At 48.6% G+C, this 20,189-nt stretch overlaps 2 protein-coding genes and 1 long non-coding RNA gene across 3 annotated transcripts in view; 1 reads left to right on the top strand and 2 right to left on the bottom strand.

Annotated features, from left to right (window-relative positions):
- Positions 1 to 549: 549 nt before the first annotated feature.
- On the bottom strand, positions 550 to 11,535 carry ERICH6 (glutamate rich 6). The gene is made up of 11 exons (XM_069792988.1): positions 10,739 to 11,535; positions 8,467 to 8,513; positions 8,243 to 8,359; positions 6,889 to 6,990; positions 6,654 to 6,811; positions 5,601 to 5,668; positions 4,599 to 4,760; positions 4,370 to 4,451; positions 2,952 to 3,104; positions 2,437 to 2,668; positions 550 to 1,981 (listed from the first exon to the last, which is right to left on the bottom strand). Exons 1-11 carry the CDS (start codon positions 10,848 to 10,850, stop codon positions 1,718 to 1,720), a joined length of 1,497 nt encoding a protein of 498 aa, XP_069649089.1. The 5' UTR covers positions 10,851 to 11,535; the 3' UTR covers positions 550 to 1,717.
- Positions 11,536 to 11,554: 19 nt separating this feature from the next.
- On the top strand, positions 11,555 to 16,253 carry LOC138686925 (uncharacterized). The gene is made up of 3 exons (XR_011326270.1): positions 11,555 to 12,970; positions 15,409 to 15,543; positions 16,158 to 16,253. It is a non-coding gene; the product is annotated as an uncharacterized lncRNA (long non-coding RNA).
- Positions 14,219 to 20,189, bottom strand: part of SIAH2 (siah E3 ubiquitin protein ligase 2) — a 10,405-nt gene continuing 4,434 nt past the window's right edge. The window contains exon 2 of the mRNA XM_069792989.1: positions 14,219 to 15,687. Coding sequence (XP_069649090.1) covers positions 15,130 to 15,687 — 558 coding nt within the window. The 3' untranslated portion in view covers positions 14,219 to 15,129. The remainder of the gene's footprint in view (positions 15,688 to 20,189) is intronic.

Here is a 20,189-nt window from a genome sequence, read left to right as displayed (position 1 = left end):
CTGAGCCTGCAGAGTTTCACAGGAGCTGGGCTGTGCAGCAGCAGGACACTGCTCTGCCTTGGGCCCTGCGTCGTGGGGGGATGGTCCCTTGCTCCATCTCTGGGGAAAGCTCAAATCGCCTGGGAACGGAGAGGTGAGGGGCAGCTGGTGGCAGGAGCGTGCTGATGCCCCACCACTTCTGGTAATTTTAGTATGTGATTTTGCCCAGTGGACTGTGTTACAGGCTTTGGAGTGGATTTAAACCTCAGTTACTCCATTGAGCATCCAGTTTCTGCCCTCTCCCAAGGGCTCTGCACCCAACTGACACCCCTGTGGTGAGACCAGCGTGAGCCCAGGCTCGCAGGCAGGAGCAGTCCCCTCCACTGCCCCTCTCCTGGGGATGGGGTGTTTCTCGAGGCGGCAGAGGCTGGCAGGCGCTGTGTGTGGCTGCCTGGCTACGACAGCATGGCACGAGCCCCTTGCAAGTGGTGTTTGCGGTGCTATTAGCAGAGCCCTCGTGCAGCTCAGTAACAAGAACTTGCAAGTACTGTCTGTCTTGGACTGGTAAACTTAAATTCCAAATCTGTAACAAATGTGAACTTAATGAATATAGTATGTTTATCCAGAGCCTAATTTGACAAAAATTGGATTTAATTTTTTGGGATTTGTTTACTGTGCAACTTCCTACTAGTGTTGTGGTTGCAGCTGTATAGTGTAAAAGCTCATTTCATATATGTTTGCTGACCTGTGGCCAGGAGAACCCGATAAAAGATGGGACAATGAGGAACCCTCCAAGCATTGCCTCGCTCCCCTGGTGTTTCCAATGTGTCCTTATTTCCCATGGCCTTAGCAGACCAACCTTCAGGGTTTTCTGCACCGACCAGGGCAGCACTGCCTGGCCATGCCCTGGCTGTATGGACAGGCTGCCCAGAGAGCCCAAGGAGGTGGTGCTTCCTTTGCTATTCCTCCTTCTCCACGTGCTCCCATCCACGAGCGGGGTCTGGAGGCTGCAAGGTGTCCCCGTGTCAGATGCCGTATGCGGCAGCTTGGGCTGCCGGCCGTGCATCACCCAGCGCGGTGTGCTGGTACAGCAGGTATTCCTGTGGCCTCACACCTCCCTGTTCCCAAGAGGCAGTGCCCCAAGGAAGCCGGTGTGTTGGCTGCCTGTCTGTGGGCGCTGCACTGGGAGGGGATGGTGCTGGCTCGCTGGGAGGAGCACTGACTGCCCGCATTCCCATCCTTGCTGACTGCTTGTCTCGGTTTTGTCTGGCAAAGTTGCTCCTTATCGCTCTGCGTCACAGGCGTTCTCAAGAGCTGGCTGACCCAGCCAGTGCCCGGGCAGTGAGCTCCTGCCCTGGGTGCGTTCACTTTGTGACAGTTTGTGCTGAGCGCAGGCGAGGGCTCTGGCTCGTCTGCATCTCAGAGCACCCCTGCAGGCGCAGAGCAAAATTGGATGGGTAGGAGGGAGGCCAAGAGCCCTGGAAAAACCACCGGCGACTCATGGCAGCTGGGAAGGTCCCAGAGGTCTCCTGGGGTGGACAAAGTGCCCCTTAAAGGAGTGACTTAGGTGCTTCTGGCTTCGGGCTGCAGCTGGAGGGTCTGAGGCACTTCTGTCCCATCCCTCCAGCTCAGCTACAAGTCTCCTCGTGGTGGGTTTTTTCTGCACTGGCAGCAAGTTTTCCTGGACATCTTTTTCAACCCCTCTCATCCTTTTGCTTTCACACCACACATGTGCTGATCAGACTTGAGCATTTACTATTGCCCTGACTGAGCTGCGTAGCTCATCGCTTATGTCAGAAGTTGTGCAAAGCTGTAAGATCTTTAAAGTCTGTGTGACAAGGTAAGCTGGAGGCTTAATTTTGTCCCATTGCTCGTTAGAAGGAAAGTTTAAGCATCCACGCAGTCTGTCGAAGAGCCGCAGAATCCTCACCCTGAAGGCAAGCAGCAGGAGCTCATCTTCGCCCAGCCAGGTAGGGGGAGGCAGCCGGGTGATGTTGCTGACCTGGGGAGCAGAGGCGAACTGTGTCAGCAGAGCCACAGCATTGCGGGACGGGGCTTTGGTCTCTCCCCAGCAGATAAACCTGCCCCTCTGGAGGAAGGGAGCTGCCACGCACCCTGTCCCCACGGATCATGGCTCTCCTCCACACGGCAGAGCCTGGGTGTCCCTTGGGGATGCAGCCAGGGACAGTGGGGACCTGCGCGGGAATGCTTCCTGCACTCTGCAGCCCCTTGCAGAAAGCCAGGGCTGCCAAGGCTGCTGAGTCCCCTGTCTGCATGGGACTGAGCATGGGTACACCTCCACTGTTTGCTATTTTGGGGGGCAGGACCATGGGGCAACATAGGGAGTACCCACTGTGGAATGAGCGTGCTTCCCTATGGATGGGAGCTTCCCTGGCTGCTGCACTCCTCCTGTGGGGAGCGGCTTTCTGTGGAGCTGCCTGTGTGCTTGAGAAATACCTGCACTTTAGTTCCCACGCTGAATTTTGCTTGTTGCCCCATGGCGAGGAAGGAAACAGTGATCTTGTCCTGGCCTAGGATCCTGACCCCCACGTGCCGGTTCAGGGAGATGAAGATGGGGCTCAGCGGGACGTGGGGTCCTGATGACATGACGCTGTTTGGCCATGTCCACCTTCTCACCCTGCTGCCTGCTTGGTCCAAATACTGCCCTCCCTGAATACTCATGTTTATCCTAAAAGAGAGGAAAATCAAAGCTCTGAACCCTGCAGCGCCCACAGCCTACGTCCCTCCTTCCCCAGAGGGATGGGACCGAGGCACAGCTAGTTTGGGATCTAACCCCCATCTCAAGACACAGCTGGGGTAGCCTTGCTCTTCTGGGAGGCACCCGAAGCAGGGCTCATGAGCTGCTATATTTGTCCTTTAATTTTTGAATGCTGTTAAAAATATCGTTTATGACCTTTGAAATTTAAAAGGCGCAGTGGAAAGCAAAACTGCTCTGACCAATGTGAACATACCACACAGCTCCATTCGGATAATAGCAAGTACTTCTGCCATTGGACTTAAATACTGCTTGTATTTTGACGTTACTCTGCTTGTCTTCCTGTACTATGCAAGTAAGCCATTTCTCCTCTCGTATAACAATGATTGCCAGATTTCCAGATGGATAGCTGTCATCAGATAAGGTGTTCATAACCCCTTTTTTTGTCTGGTTGGTCTATTATTACATACTAAGTATTTCAGAGTGCTACTTTGGAGTATAAAAATTGATGTATTACCTAGATCCCTGCGTTAAAGGCGGAATGGTGGTGTGCTGCCAGTGTTACCTGGGACACTGCCAGTGCTTTTCTCCTACATTGAAGTATTCTGTGTACACTGACAAAACAGCTGTTAGAGATATGGAATACATTTTTGTTGTTTTCTAACCAATAATCCAGGCAGAACCACTTAGCAAATTTATTTTAAAGACATGTTCTTGGACAATGCTTATGGTTGTAGAAGCCTAGCAAAGTGAAGTGATCAAAATACTCAACTTGGATGACAGCAGAGAAAACAGGGAGAGGTATTATTCTCCCAGAGGAAAAAAAAACAACCAACCAGGGGGAAAATAAGGCCCTTGGCCCTTAAACCTGACTTGAACACATCCAAACAGCAGGTATTTTGTGTCTCACTGGGGTTTCCCTCCAGCAAGACTTGCTACTGTGAGCGCATGCGTTTATGGCACTTTGCCATTTGCCACCGCCGTGACCGGCAGCATCCCTGGGATAAAAGCAGCCTGGAGGGCAGAACAGACAAGTAGTCTCAAGCCCCTGTTTGCTTTGGTGGCAGAGCTCAGGTACACTTTCATACACCCCTGGGTCAGAAAGAAGTTAGCCACAGTAAGGAAGAATAACGTGGGCGACTTAAAGTGTTACGGCTTAAGTAATAGCAAAGGCAGCCTGAAAGCTATGGGGTCCTTTGGTGAAACTGCCATGTTTTTATTTCTTCAGACAGTACTCTTAGTTACACTGGTAACTGGTGTCTGTGCACCTCTTATGTGCTCCTACGTGCGGGACAGAGACGTCAGCCCCACACCAGTGCCGGTCGGAAACATTGTGCTGGTTTGTTGGGGCTGAGCACTTTCGGAGCCCACTCAGCCAGCAGAGCCCTTCCACGGGTGGCCAGAGCTTGGAGTGTGTCCGAACACGGGGCTAGCGCGTTTCTTAAGCTGGGTTTTAAAGACACAAGTGCCTGTCCTTCATCAAAGCTACTGGCTGATCTGAAAAACTTCAGACCAAGAGCTATGGAAGCTGTTTCACTACTGCTTTTTTTCAGACTGTGAAAGCGAGAGTGAGTGGAGGACCAGGTTATTCAGTGATAAAGCAGACTAGAACACACTTAAAATTACAGTTACAACCCTGGACTAATGCAGGCAAGTGAGTCCTGTAAAGGATACAATAACTGTGCTGTTCCATCTGGAAGCATGGTGAGGAATTTCCCTCCATGTTTGTAGTACTTTTCCAACAGTTCATTCTTCACTACCTAAGATTGGAAAAGAAATGATAAAATGGATGAGAGCAGTCCTGCACCAGCTGCCCTTTAAAGACAGGCAGGTGCCAGGCTCCAGCCGCTCCGGAGTGTGGACACGGCCGAGGCACAGCCCATCACCATCAGGCAGCAGCTACTTGCCTTTCCACCCACAAGGGTAAAATCGCAGCAGCTGATGCTGTCAGAGACGGGATCCTCCTCGGGTTCTGCTGCTTTCCCACCAGGCACCAGCGTCCGGCCCTTTGGTGATGGGGGCTCCCGAGAAAGCAGGTAGGAAATTGTGCCAGCTTGATTTGAACCTAGAGAGCAAAGGGAGGGTTTGTCTGCATCGGGTAGGGCTGGCAGCGTCAATGTCGGGGCTGCCTGGCACCTCTGCAGGGAGGCTGTAACTTGGGGGAGTGGGAATTTCTGGCTGAAATGCTCTATCCTGGGAGTCTGTCTTGGGGTATTTTCTAACAAGGACAGTCCAAAGTGTTCAGCTATTTCAGAGAACAGGATTGTAGTTTTTTCAATTATGTATACATACATATCTGTGTGAGTAAAGAATGACTTTTTTTGGATAGCATTCACAGCTCCATGCTCTGGAGGACTGACATGCTGAAATCCTTGGTGCTGCAAAAGCCTCAGTGCCCTGCCATCCTCTGTGAAAATATGCCCATATTGTAAACCTAGTTCATCTGTTCTTAGTCAAAATGCCTTTGATTTTATAGCTAGATCCAAAGGGCTGCTCAGTCATCCACAGCCTGGGCTAGGAATTAGTGGAGTATTCACCTGATTAGGCAAAAAGTTGATCACCCTAATGCTGGCAGTATCTTCTCAAGGGCTTGGCTTTGCCAACTTACTATTCTCTAAGGTCAATTTCTGTGCCTCTCAGCTGAAATGTTCAGATATAAATACTGAAAGTCACAGCAAGGAGATCCTCTCTGTGCAATGGGAATGTAACTGCTTTTGTTTTTTCATGTGAGGGATTATTTAATATGGCAGTATATAATTGAATGGGATTGCACACTTGACAATGAACTTACACGTCACTGTATAAATCCTCCTGTTCAGTTAGAGAGCATTAGAGACAAGCAATTCCATTCAATTCATTGTTGTAATAAATAGACAAATAAATACATAAGGAAATGCAAACTCACATTCAGCTACACTCGTCGCCTCTGCTGCCAGGAAAGCTAACTGTCTGGCCATTTGTCTCTCCTGCTGCCTGGAAAATGAAAGTGTTCCTGATATACATTTCATATATCCTGTTTTGAAAGCTAGAAGTACTGGATATCCTTGCTGCAGGAACACAAGTTTTTGAACCTGTTTTTCTCTCCACTCTCATAATTGCAAATAACGGTTACAGGCAACGGGATCTCACCAAAATAATAATAATCTCAGCAAAAAGGAATTGGTCCCATACAGAGATTTCAGTGAACAGACTGCGATTGCAATAGCATCAGCTCTACTGACAGCAGAGCTAAACATTGTAGTGGATTTTTTATCAAGATTTTATGTAAAAGAGAAGGAGAGCTGCCCACAAGATCAAGAAAACAGCTAATGTCCAAGAATATTTTCACTGTTCTTATCTAGCTTCCTATAAATTTGACAGTGTCTGGCAATGGCTTTGGTTTATGCTCTGTACATAATATGAGGTACTCGCATCATCAGACTGCAAAGGATCTTCAAGGAAACTAATGGTTTACTTCCAGGTATGCTGATTTACTTTTCTTTATGTCTATGCCATAGGCTTAGATATTTGTATAAGCTTTGGGCCTCCTGCTAAACAGCTCAGCAGAAGTCAAACTTGCAGAGTTCTCATGACTCTGGAAATCGGAATCCAAATGCATGTCACAGTTTATGCAGCAAATTGAGAAATACAAATTGTTTCAGCACCTGAGGTAAAAGGTAGACCCTCCCACAGCTGCAATTTGTTTTTGGCTCTACCTGTCTCTAGGTATTATGTCTGTCAGCAGCAGAATTAATGCTTTACCTAGCACGTACCTCGCCACCTAATACGGCCTGATGAGAGAAAAGCCAAGAGGGTTTAGATAGAATATGAACTTGTGTTGCCTAAAGCAAATTTTTTTCTTCTTCCGTTCCCTCTTGCTGCAGTTTCATTTTCTTAATGCTTCTTTTCCTTCCGGAGTCACCTGTTGTTCCTCATACAGACCTGATCCCCAGTTCTCCCTGTAGTCACTTCATGGTACCTCTGGTACGCTCTCTCCTTTGACAGCAGCCTGTCGGCTTCGGTGCCGTGGGATTTGTGGGGGCCAACAGCAATGGGAACGCTCCAGGCACCTTCGTGGTTCTTCCTCTCATTTACGATGAACTCGTAGAGGTCTCGATTACGCTCGCAGCAGAATTTCTGAAAGACAGACGAGCGGTGCCATGAGAGCGGGCCTTTCCACAGCAAACCTCTGTTAATCTTTCCCGCCAGCTTACTGATTCATAATCCTGTGACGGTGGGCAAACGCCTTCGACGGAGGGGAATGGCTTCAGCAGACTGCCACAGTACTCGCACCTTGGAGCAGAGTCCTCCTCTGTCTGAAGTGGAGGTGGGGAGAGAGAACAAGGGGAGGACAGAAATACGGTATCAGCATGCAAATCCTCGTTTTATCTTGGGGAAAGAGGGCTCCGCTCAAAACGCAATGTTATAAAGCGCATAAGAGCAGTTAAAACAGATCTGTGTCTGTGATATCGTGGAACGGTTTAACTCAATACATTAGGTTCAGGAAACCACCAAAACCAAAAGCCAATCTGTAGTAAAAAAATAAATAAAACCCCTCAAAGAAATGGAATTACTGTAGTATTTATGAGACCCATTTCTTCCAAGGGAACACTTCAGAGCATGCAGAACGCTATAGTTGAGTACTCCGGTGCCATTAACCCTTGCAAATACATTGCTTGGGGCTTCGAAGAGAAAAAGTGCCCAGATTGTTGCACTGTTCGTCATAGGAAAATCTGTGGGAAATTTCATGAGGAACCACCAGCAGATTTGTTGACAAAAGAGCTGAGCATATTTGACCAGATGCAAATCAGGGCTGCTGCAGGATATATTTTGAGGACGGGTACTAGATATTCTGAAAGAAATATCTATTTTTTGAAAACACGTTTTGAAGCTGAGTTGTAGAAGATGCAGCTGCCAAGAGCACGCTGCTGAATTTCGTGTCTAATGCCTCTGCTCCCCAGGGCAGCACACCTAGCTCAGCGCTCCTCGGAGAGACAGCAGCCACCCAGCCGCAGCAGCAAGGGGTGAAGGGTACTTGCTCTGGGGCTGCTTAGCTGGTGTGCTTCACTTACACTTCAATTACTATACTACGTGTTTAGCACTTTCATTCAAACCCTTTTCTGAACATATTAATGTGAAATACTTGACTTCTCTGGAGCATAGTTCCTGGAAATTCCCTTGTCCCCACCTCACGCGTAAGATTAACTCTCTCTCTAATGACTTTACTCTGCTAAGGATTACAGAGAACTCTATGCCCAGCTTGTATTCTTTGACTGTATACCTAGTATTTATATAAATTTTGTACCTCTGTTTTAGCCAAAGGGCAGAATCTTCTGCTAGGCAATTCTCAACATAGGATGTAGTGGTGGTGAGAGGAGTTGCACAGCCTCTTGCTGTTTAGGAGTGCACAACAAGCATCATTTCAACACAGAAGAAAAACCCTTTCATAAAGGAACTCCTGCGCTAGTTTGGCAAAGGGCATTATTATTACTTTTCCTGCGTGGCAATCATAGGAATTAAAATAAACTAAAAAAGCCACACAGTAGGGAACACCCACCACTGGCTCACCTCAATCTGTATGTTTTCTCGTGACAATTCGGGTCTGTAGGCCAGGAGGGTAGGCAGGCCAACGGAGGGGAGCGTGCACAGCGATTTCTTGAACAGGTTCACAAAATCTTCTTTGAACTCAAAGTGGAAAATACCAAAAGCAATGTGGAGTCATATCTTTGTTCAGAGTTACCTCTGAACCATTAAGCATAAAACATATATATGCAACCTGGGTGAGTCCTTACCTCCATGTCACACAAAACATCCAAGCTGCTGAACTCTTCTGTCAGGGCTGCAAGTAATAGCGATAATGAGAATTACTGAACAGCAGTGCTGTGTTCTCGGAAAGCTTATCTTCTAGACACATTTGTTTGTTCCTTTTTCAGCATGCCAGCTTTTTCTCACTAACCACATCGGCTGCCCAAGACCTTCTTGCCAGACTTGCTCCTATGCTTTCAGAAGGGCGGCTCTGGATCTGTGTGCAACCCTTCCCAAATGCCTGAGGGACTGGAACTGGGCACTGACGTTGGATCAGGGCTTTACAAAATCATTCCACTGAAGCCATGGAGACAGCTTATTGCTTAGGGTCAGTGACTTGTAGCACTAATCTAACATTGCATTATCCTCTAAAGCATTTCCAGCCTCTTGTCCTAAGAAGAAGGAGCTGTAGAGACGATTGAAGCTTTTTCTCATTTCCAAGTGCAGTCCATGCTGCGTGAGTGCACCAAAGAGGTTTTTAGCCTTTGAGGCAACAGGAGACATCTCAGATGACTGAGTGTCTATCACTGTCCTCGGCAGTCCCAGGTTCCCTCTCGGCAGGCAGTGCTACTGACATCAAGCTGCCTCAGGTGCGCAACTGTGTGCTGTCCCATATGTCACCTTCTATTTGAACATCGACATGGCCACCATGCCAGCTGCCATAGCCTCCCCTTCAGGCAAACTAAACACATTCCTTGTTCTTTTAATCTTGAATTTCGATTCCCCTTGCTGCCACCCCATTTGTCTGGCCCTTCTAAGTAAGCTTGTTCTGCTTTCCAGAAAACACTCAGCCAGATGAAACTCTGGGCAGGCTGAAATACCAAATCCTTTCTAAGTCCTCCTCTTTGGAAAGTATGAAAAAATCAGGACAGGTATTTAAAAAGGAAGGGGTAAAAATTGCGACAGCCCCAGGTCAACACCCAGCTCTCAGGCCTGCAGTGGGAACCACAGCTCAGGCAGGCGTCTGGAAGTGAATGCACCCACACAGGAGGAAAAGCAGAAAGCGGCAGAAAGTGATGCTATGGGAGTTGCTTATGCTTTTAGAAGGCTGAATGATGTGGCTGCTGGTTTCCTTGAACTTTGTCTTTTTAAATTGCAGTACAAAGACGTGTAGTTATCGCCCTCTGCAATCAAGCTGTGTCACAGAGAGTAACTGATCACAAACCCTGCCTGAGAAGAAGTGACTTCAGGGAGTGCAAAATGCACCAGTGGAGCTGTGCAGCTGGGGCACGGCTCTGGGTGCACCATGGCACCGAGGGACACAGGGACGCCTGGTACCTGGGGCGCAGCGCTCAGAGCAGGTGGACACTCCATGTTCTTACTCTGCCCTCTCTAATGGGCTTTGCAGCTTCTGTATCATCTCTATCTACCTACCGCTGCTGCATCCAAACCCAGGTAGATGATTTACTGCTGGCACAAGTTTGGTTATGCTGTACTTTGATCGTTACAGCGACAGTCATCCCAAGGACTCGTGAAGCTCCAACTAAAGTACAAAGCCTATTCTGTTTTTCTCCTGCAAACATGTTCACAGTGCATTTCCAAACAAAGAGAGCACTGTTTATCTGTCGTGGGCTGTGCATGCCCCCTTTCTATTGAGATAGGTCTGCATGCAGCTTTCCCTAGTACTTTCAGCTGGTGTGCTGTGTTTTGTGGCCCAGATCACTCCTCCTGCTCTCAGAGGCACGTGAGATGCAGGAGACATTCTCCTACAGAGGAGAGCTGCCTGGCATTGAAAATGAAGCACAAAGGATGTTCGATGCGGTGCCCAAAGGGGATGGGATCAGGCAGCAACTACCACTAATACGCTGCATGCTAAGGTACAACGCTGTACTGCAGCGAGCAAGCGAAGGAGCTGGTTACTCGATCACGTGCCGGGATGACTCAGCCGAGCAGAAGGAGAAAAAAGGTTGATATATTTTCAGCTCTCCTTAGAGGCTTTGCCAGTACCTCTCGCAGGAGTACAATACGCTATTTCTGCTGCCTGCTGAGCGCTCCTACGCCTGCTGGCTGGCAGAGCGTTCCCGCATGCTTAATGGGGACCCAGAGGTTCATTTAGAAGCGGCTCTGCAGAGAGGTTAACGAGGGGACCGCAGAGGGGGATTCCTGGGGGCTGCTCCCGGGTGGGCTGCCACTTTGCAAACGGATCTCGGGAAATTGCAAAGTCACGCGCCTTCCACGAAAGTCGGTGGGGTACGAGGCAGCTTGAGTGAATGGCAGTACAAGTGAGCAACCTCTTTCTTGAACGAGGCTGTTTCTTACTTGATTTTCCGTGGGCGCGTTCATGAAGCCAGCTAGCTTCTGTCTGCACCGACGCCGAAATTCCTGGCAGCTTCTGCGCCGCGACGGGTTCAGCGCTGCCCGACGCCTCCATTTCCCTTAATTGGAGGCACAAACCCACCTGTTAGTCGCGCCCAGCGTTGCCCCTGACGCTTATACTAATGGAGGAGGCTCTTCAGACGTATCTCACTACAAATGCGAGCGCTGGAGACGACACGCTCGGTGGGGCTTGCCCGCAGTTTCGCTGCCGCGGCTGAACGCCTGGCCCGCTGCGATCCCGCCGGAGGGCTGCCCGGGGCGGCAGCAGCCCGTCCCTTCAGCACCGCCGGGGGACGGGCTCGGTACGCGCGATGCTCGCAGCGTCCCCGAGAAAGGCAGGGAGCTGCCTGCCGGCCGGGGCAACCTCCCGTACCTCGGGCCTCCCCGCGGCCGGCGCTACCGACCCGCCCGGTCTCTCCTCAGAGAACGCCCGCGCCGCCGAGAGGCGCGGAGAGACCGCGCCGTCCCGCCGGCCCGGCCCGCGCCCCTGAGAGGCCGGCGGGCTCCCGGCCCCGCTCCCGGCCCGTCCATGGCGTCGTGCGGCGTCTCCAGGGCGACGCGGCGGGCGCGGGGGCCGCCGGGGCTGCGGCGGGGGCAGAGCCCGGCGGCGCCTCCGCCTGAGGCGCTGGGGCTTCCCTGCCCCGGGCCGGCGCTCCCTCCCGGCGGGCCTGCGCGGGTTCCTCCGGCGGGAGAGCCGCCCCGGGAGCTCTGCGGCCGGGCGTGAGGAGCCGGGGGTGGCCGGGGCCGCAGAAGGCCGCCGTGCCGGGGCCGCGGTGCGGGCTGGAGCGGGGGGGGGGCCCGTCCCCGTCCCCGTCCCGCCGCTGCTGGGGATCCGAGGGAGCGCTGGAGCCGAGCCGCAGCCTTCTGCGTGGAATGGGAGCTGGGCCGGAGGTGAAAGGCGGGTTCCAAACCCCGGTGCGGCTCGGCTGTTTGGGCATGAGCTCCTAACTGCCCCGGAACACCTGCCCGGGCAGGTTTCTCACGTTGGTGTCATAGGCTTGTTGCGGATCTGTCGCTGTCTTCTCCTGTAGGGCTAGGGGCGGTTGGATCCCTCCAAGGAATTTGCACTTGGAGAACAAAAGAAAGCAGTTTTCTTCAGAAACGTCAATTGCAAACAAACGCAGGCTTTAGGCGCACCTTAGGACAGCGTGTATGTGCTACGTTATCTGGGCTTTTTATAAGAACTTGCAGTTGTCTTACAAGCACGTGAGTTCTACAGCAAAAGAAGCAAGTCGCTCGTTTTTAAAACTGGAAGGAATATGTTGAGGTGCAGCCGGTGGTATTAGTGCCGCGTTTGGACACACTGCTCGGCTGGCGTTGGTGCTCATAGCTCCCCATAGCATTGGGGTCCTGGGACGTTGCTTCCCGTGTCGGTTGGTGCAGATCCTGGTATTGCCGCAGCTTTCACCTCTGGCTGTGGCACGGCTGGAGGAGAGTGCCTGTCCTAACAGCACACGGCCCAACGCTGGCACAGCCGCGGGTGGGAACCGCTCAAGTTGTGCCATGCTCTTGCTATAAACTCATCAGTCCCTAGGAGTTTTTGCATTTTTTTCTTTGTGTTTAAAGCAGAAATTGTTTTTCGGGAGAACTGTCAACAATATAGCGTAGCGACTCAACAGAAAAACCGCTTCATAGGGACAACTCTTGGTCGCTCGTGTCGCCTTGTGCAGTTAACCTCTCCCAGGCGGTGCTGGAGTGCAGCTGAGAGGGGCTGTTGGGCACACGCTGTGTGCCGCAGCCCGGCTGGGCAGCGGGAGAGCTCCCCATGGCAGGGAGGTCTGCCGGCTGCGGCTCTTTGGCTGCTGCCGGCTCCTGGGCAGAGTTTCCTCTGGGTACGTTTCATCGTCCATTTCAAAGTCAGGTTGCTTCGTTGGTGGTCAGGAGTTTTTTTAAGAAAACCAGGCTGGCCTCAGTAACTTTTTTCTGAATATTTAGAGGAACTTTCACACATTTACTGATGTGCTGCCACTTCCCTTGGCAAGGTACTGGTGCCCTGCAAGCCCCTCCTGCCTCTGGTACTCAGACATCACCCTCGGGAAGTCGTACCAGCTGTGTTGTGCCCTGCTGCATAGAGAAGAAAACCTGAAATGCTTTGTCGACTGCTGGAATGAATGTCACCTGTTCATTTATTGATCTGAAGAGGAAACACATTGCTTCTTGGCAGTACCAGCTGAGGTATTCCTTATCCTAAATTTGGTTTCAGACAGAAAAGATACTGGGTGTTGGGGTCTTTTTGGTGTGAGATATAATGAAAGTTTGCCATTCCTTCAGAACTGAATGGTGTGGAAAGACCTAATGAAATAATGTGTGTTAATTTATCTAATGTGGGTTATAGGCAACACTGGAGTAATTAATTTCATTAATCCTGCTATAATCAAAGACATGTCTCGGAGTTTTGTTTTACACAAAAAGCTGTTATGTCCCAACTGTCAGTAAGAAAAATTATCTTCCACTATAAATGTTGCTGAAATATGGGAAAATGAATCAAATCCTTAGGAATTGTTGCTTAACAAGTTCTGCTGAAAGCACAGGTGTTAACACCTGTCAGAGCCAGAGCTTGACTTTGATCCTGCTTAAGCAGGAGTAAATTAGTTTACTCGGCTGATGCTGCTGGAGTGCTGCCAGCACAATGTAACTGAGATCAAATGTAGGATCTTTATAGGAACTGTATACAAAAAGATTAGAGTAATTCCTTGGGAGGTTTTCTCCTGTGGTCACTTCCAAATTCTCAAGGCTGGGACAAGCTTCTCTTTGCTGATGTGGTCCTCGTCATTCTCTTGTGCACTTTTCTGGGGACTGCTACCAGTTAGGTGACGTTTGCATGGGACTCTGTCATAACTCCAAAGTGCTTTTCCCTGGAGGGATGCAGTTAGGACTGTTTTTCCTCCCTATGCATTATATTTATTCACACCAAGCTTCATCTGTCACTTTACATGTAGTTTTCTACTATCGTGAGGCTTCCTACCACTGAATAACTCAGCAGACTGTATCACCTCACAACTCCTTGCCTTTTCCAAATGGCAAACATCTTAATATTCAGGGAAGCCATATGTGGAGCTAGTATTCTGCTTGAGTGAATCAGACAGAAGGTTCTGGTTGCAGAGGGGAGGCTGCAGGCAGATTCAGCTTCGGTGACAGACCGTGATTTCAGTTTGCATGAGTCAGGCTGTCACTGTTGCCCCTGGGACTCAAATCCCCACCTGGTTCTCCTGCTTGTGCTGCAAAGTGGCCCTCTGGCAGCAGGGCTGGGAGGTGGCGGGGGCGAGCACCCCCTCGGCCCTGCGGCGTCCTGCCGCTCGCCTGGGTGAGCTAGCCCGCGCAGGAGGAAGCCCAGCAGATCCAGCGAGCCAGGGCGCGCAAAGTAACCGGGAAGTCATAGCTACTGTCACGCACACGCATGTTAGCACAGCGTGCTATGCAGTGTAGTTTTTGCAAAGTATTTATTACAAAATAAAAGTAAATATGGCAACAAAACTTAAATAGCAAATGATGCGACACTGGCCATAAAGCTCTTGCTAAATTATTAGTCTTTTACAATAATCAATAGTCAAGTATGTCTCCAAGGGAAGCTGCATGTGGACAGCTTGCACGTATTTCTATATTATTGGCTCTAGCTGTTCGAGATACATTAGATGTGTGCCTCCTGCTTTCACTTGTACCTGGCTGTGAGCAGTTGTACTGTGTGCTGGGCTCACTGATCCCCCTAAAACAGACAGGAGCCAGCAATTCCCATGCTCTGCCATGCTTCACCCCAGCTCCTCCTCCCCTATTTTGTTTTAAAAATGCAGCAAATGATCCAATGCCCATCCCTTTTTAATAAGGTAGCAGGAAATGGGAGTAGCAACACTGAAGTACCTGTTCTTCCCCTTTGAGTCACAACTTGTCTTGTGAGAGGTTGCTTGGATTTCTTTCCTTTCCCGCCTACTAAAAACTGTTATTAAAGCTCACCAGCGAGAGAGAAAGTCAGTGTTCCTGCCGAAAGGGCTTTTAGCTGCGCTCCAAATGGGAATGCAGTCCTCCAGGTCTCTTAAGCCACATGTCTAATGGAAGCACTCTTTAAATAGAATATAATTAAATTTAAAAAGGTGACTGTGTGGGGGGAATCTTCCTAAGGCACCCAAGAATTTAAAAAGACCTTTTCCCACTCATATTACTTACAGGACACTCTTGTTCCTCTTCTCTCCAAGGTTAAAAATGTTGGCAAGTTAGGAACCTTAGCATACACAATGACATAGTTGAATAGCATTAAGAAAAAACGGAACAAAAAGAAAACCCTTCGTGAATGTAAAGCACTATGTCCAGACAGCCTAGGTTTTGCTAGCTATGCAAATACATCACGGACAACATGTAGAAATAGTCACGTTAATGCCAAGGTTTCCGTTGTCAGCAAAAAGGTGTGCTATAGCCGTATCAAAAATTAGGCAGTCGCTGTTCAGAATGGCTGCAGCCACCCCGTCGTGGATGGAGCAAGGCGTTGCCTCCCAGGTCAGCCGGCGGCGGTTGCCGTTCAGCTCCAGTCTGTATGCAAAGTTCTCCGCTTGCTTACGGGTGCCGATGAGCAGCACGATGGCAAAAAACTGCTGGTGACCTTCATACTTCTCTTGTTTCTCCAGCACCAGCATGAAGTGGTGACCGAAGCACGACTGCATCATCACCCAGTCAACAGCCCCTGGAAGGTTAATGTCTGTGGCAAGAAAAACGATGTCTTCTCCCTGAAGGGTGGTAATGCTTTTGTGGGCGTGCATGAGGTGGGACATCACGGCTTCCAGGGATCCCTGCCATTTACAGGATGCACCAGGGCATGGGCAGGAGTAGGGACGATACTCACAGATGTCTTCGTGTTCTGGCTTTTCTGTGTGATGGAGTGTCAGAGAGCAGCCTGTTGTGGCGTACTGGAAAAAGACCAAATACAAGCTGTCAGGAAAGGCACCAGCACTAGTGTTCGCTGCTCCCACCTGTCAACTGGAAACACTGGTGATCAACCAGAACTCTTGTTCTCATTGCAAATTTTACATTAGATACTTCTATTTAGCCCTGGATTCAGAGCTGAGTTTTACTTATTTTTGTTTCCACTTAAAAATGGATTCTTCTTGTCTTTTGTGGTTGTTTTTTTTTCTAATGCAAGCGCTTAGTAAAATGGATTGTAAGGCTGAGTTGTAGTTAGATTTGCTGTTGTAGTTAGATCTGATCGGTCCAGATCAGCTGAAGTGGTCCTGGTTTGGATTTTTCTTTTCTTTAAAAAGAACAAAGGATTCTAGTTTCAGCAAACAGCTACTAGAGTGAAGTATTTTTAATAGATGTACCTTATTACCATCAGAGAACAAAAGCACTCCCATTAAATTCAAATGCAGATTCCCCACAGCTTTTTTTAAACACTGGAACAGTTTCAACACTGCAATTGTGAGAAGTGGAAAGGGAGAGGATGATTTTTCACCAAGCATAAAGCTAGCACACAAGTAGGTACCCTCTAACTTCTCTTAATGTCATTGGGCAATTTGGAGGGTTAATGTGCTTTAAACAACCGGGGATGCTCTTCCTTTTTCTACGGTCAGTTCAGTTGTCCACAGTGACGATACTGCTTTGACGCTACCTCCATAGAGGAAAAAAAGTCTCTCCTGTTCTTCCCAAGAGCACAGCTCCCCCAGTCTGTAGGTATCTGTAGCAATATCAACTCCACTGCTAACACGAGCATGTACATTACAACATGCATGCACGGCTGCTTATGGATGCTATGACACTTCCTTGAGGACAGATATAACCAAGGTATAAATGATTATTTCTGGGCTAATATGTCTGAAAGAAGTTTCAGCTCAAAGGGTTAAATGCCCAAGGTGCAAATCACCCATGCTGTGAGCACGGTGCTAGGAATACCAGGACAGAACCTCGACGTTGTGCGTCTGGAGGAGCTTGTTTTATAAGCCATAAAGAGTTAACGTGGGCCTTCACTTACTGTGTCTGCCTCTGCTGCTTAATCCTCTGCTAGTGGCTTTATTGCAGGGCGCTACAGTGAAACAAGCCGTCCCCCTGCCAAAGGCAGAAGCCCCATCACGGCAAATGCGCCCGTCTGCCATGCCTGCTGCCCTGCCGCGCAATGCAGCGACCCAGGTACGTGTACACGCGCAGCCCCACCAGCCTGCTGGTGTTTCCCATGTTCCTACCCTCGTTAACGTTTCAATTGTGCGAGGTGCTGAAGAGCAGCTCCGAGTCTAACCTAATTAACAAAAATAGTAAGAATATACAAGCTGCTCATTGGGCGGAAGCAGCCATCTACACAAAAGCGACCAGTGGTGAGTACAGAAGTGAGAGCTTAAAAACAAGACGAGCAAATAGCACTGGCTTTGCCCTTCCCCGTGAGAAGTACCTGTGCTCGTGTGCTCCCAAACCCATCGCTGCGGCTTTTGTTTGGTGAGGAGCCCTACCAACAGTGGGAGACCATGAACAGCAAAAACTGACTTGCCGTCTTTGTGCTGCTTTGCAAATGTCATTCATCTTTATCATAGCCCTCAAAAGCTTGCTCCATCTCTCCCTGTGTACAGGTTATACAATACCTTTGAGCTATGTGGCCTGTGCACCTTCTCCACCTCTACCGTGTCCTTGAGACGGGGAGCCAGGGCTGCGCACGGTGTTAACAGTGCAGGTATGCTACTAATGCCTGGGCTGGCATGGCTGTTTTCTGCTTTTTCATTGCCCTTCTCATAATTTCTGGTATTCCATGCCAGAAAATATTATGTACTTGTTTTTGTAGTCGTTTGTTTAGCACTGTATTCTCTTTCCTAAGAGGAAGCAGTCAGCTCAGAGCTCATCACCATATACATAGCTTAGTGTGCCACATTTTTGCCACGTGTGTCACTCTGCGTGTGCTGCTCTGAATTTCACTTTGACAGGATAGCTTTCTGAGTGTCCTAAAGCATTTGGAAAACACCAGTTAAGCTTGAAAGTGTTCAGCAGAGGCAGGCCAGTATTATCAACCCTGTAAATTAAGGCAGGCAGGGACACAGGATTAAAGTAACTTGTCTGAAGCCACATGGGAAATCAGTGGCAGAGCTGGGAATAGACTGCCAAGTCCAAATCCCTCCTGCTCTAGCCAGCAGCCTCTCCCTCTAGTATAGAAGTAGTGTAAGATACAAATAATGCTTCTGGAAAGAAGATGCCTGCCTGCTCCTGTATGTGCATCAGCAATGTTCACGGACTCAACAAGGACTGAGACCCTCTCATACTTCTCTCTACTCCAGTGCTTTGTAAAACCTCTGTCCCTGCTTTTAAGATCCCTTCAGCCCTCCGAAGTATTCGTTGAACCTTGGGTACAGATGCTTAGCCCAGTCTAGCAGTGACCCTAGGGAGCTCCCCCAGGGATGCACGGTGAGGTCCAGCCCAGAAAACAGCGAGCCTCTGTGCTTTCCAGAGCCTCGCACCAGTGAGGAAACCGGCTTGGGTCACAGCCAGCTGCCTGGCAGAGCGCATTTATAAACTCTGTTCTGCCAGCAGTGCTGGGTCTGCTGTTGTGGTTCACATGGGAAAGGACCAGCGAACATTGTGTCATTTCATGCATAGAGCATGCAAGCTCGATGCACCTGTGCAGGTAGGGTGATGTAAGCAGACCCCTGTGTGTAAGGGATGTCTGTTCAATTAAAACCAAAATAAACTGCATTTTTATCAGAAAAAAATCCCACGGCTTTATTAGAGTCTACTATGTCTTGGAAATAGGAAGGGTGACCTTATTGAGGTTTAGTATATTTGCTTAAAATCTTTAAAATGACATAATTTTTTTTTTAAATTAAAGCTCTGAAGAGGCTGTAGAAGCAGCATTGGGCAGTATACAGGAGTAAATTTGTATATAATAACATGACTATGCAATTTCTATTTGCAAGTTGTTTGCTTACATGGGAAACCTCTCATACTTTCCCTTGAACTGATAGTGTAGCAGCAGTGGTCTTTGCCTACCTCCTACCACCCGTCTAAAGAAAATTAAAGTGATTAGTCTGGTATTATTTAAGACTTGTTAGCTTATATACAGTCTCACTATGCCTTCCACTTTTTAAACACAAAGTGATGGTTGTGAAGTACAGAAAGACTTTTCCACAGAGCAAAGTGTAAGAGTACAGCACAATGAATTTACTGGATTCACTTTTCTTCAAAAGGACCAGGACCATCTGGAGACTCAGAAACACGGCAGTATCTCCAGTTAGAGATGGCTGTGTTCAAGGATCTCGGAAGACTCTCTTCATGCGAGGTATCTGCCCTAGCTTCCACGATGCAGAGCATTACCACTCCTAGGAAGGCTGGTAAGAATGGGGTCTCAATCCTCTGAAAAATCAAGCCCTGTGTACTTAGATTTTTTTTTTTAAATGTATGTAATAACTAGAAAAGTAAATTTCCTTTATTATAAGTAAAACTCATTGTTAGGTTGAATTAATCACAGCAGTGACAATTCACTGGTGTACCTATGCAGGATTTTTGGTGGAGGTTTTTTGTGTGTTTTGTTTTTGTTTTGTTTTGTTTTTTTTCTTTTTCCCTATCACACATTGCTAAATGCCATCCATATAGCTGCCCAACTGGGCTCCTATCAGTGTGTAAACACTGAATTTGCTATTGGATATTCTTTCCTTAGTGTTGGGCTAGTTTTTGCCCATGTATGTTGGAGGTAAGTTCTACTATAAACTGAAATGCAAGCAGGAACTGCCTGCAGTTTTACACAGGGTAGACGAGGAGTGCTGGTCCCACGTCATTTCCGTGGCCATGCTAAGATCACTCAAGCATGAACATCTTTGTTTGTCAAGTCCCACCACAAAAGGCTAGCAAAACACGGCAGGACACAGACCTCGGCTAATACTCGTGGTTACGCGAGGACTGCCGTTCTGCCAATGACAACAGAGAACACTCACAGTTTGTTTTCTCATAGACTTTGGATGAAGTGGTTAAATCGAGAAACACCTCTCCCACCCTATGCTGCTCAGTTAGCCAGGTGACAGTTCCAAGTTTAGCAGCTAATGATCACAGCGTACCTCACACAACTGCTGTGAAAATGGATTCTGGTGTCTGTTCAGGAAGCTGCCAATTCATAAGGTTTATTTTCTTTCATAGCCAGTATTGGACAAAACCCCCAAAGTTACGGAAGAACCTATATCCAAATTAAGTCAGCTTCATAACTAGAGAGCACCTTTGTATTATTTTCCACTTGTACTTATTTAAAAGGTGAAAGAAAACAGCTGATTCCTTTTGGTACTTATTAATTAGGAGTTTGAGTGTGTTTATGAAGTGCATTTTATCTTGTGCAGATTGCTTAGAGCACTAAAAGCCATTTTACGTTTTCAGTAACTTTACTGTGACTTTACGACTTAAATCCTCCTATATATTTTTTTTTTCCAGAAGCCCTGTAAAGCACCGAGATGCAATA

The sequence above is a fragment of the Haliaeetus albicilla genome, chromosome 9 (assembly GCF_947461875.1).
Source record: "Haliaeetus albicilla chromosome 9, bHalAlb1.1, whole genome shotgun sequence".
NCBI lineage: Eukaryota > Metazoa > Chordata > Aves > Accipitriformes > Accipitridae > Haliaeetus > Haliaeetus albicilla.
This window is presented reverse-complemented; position numbering and strand designations above follow the sequence as displayed.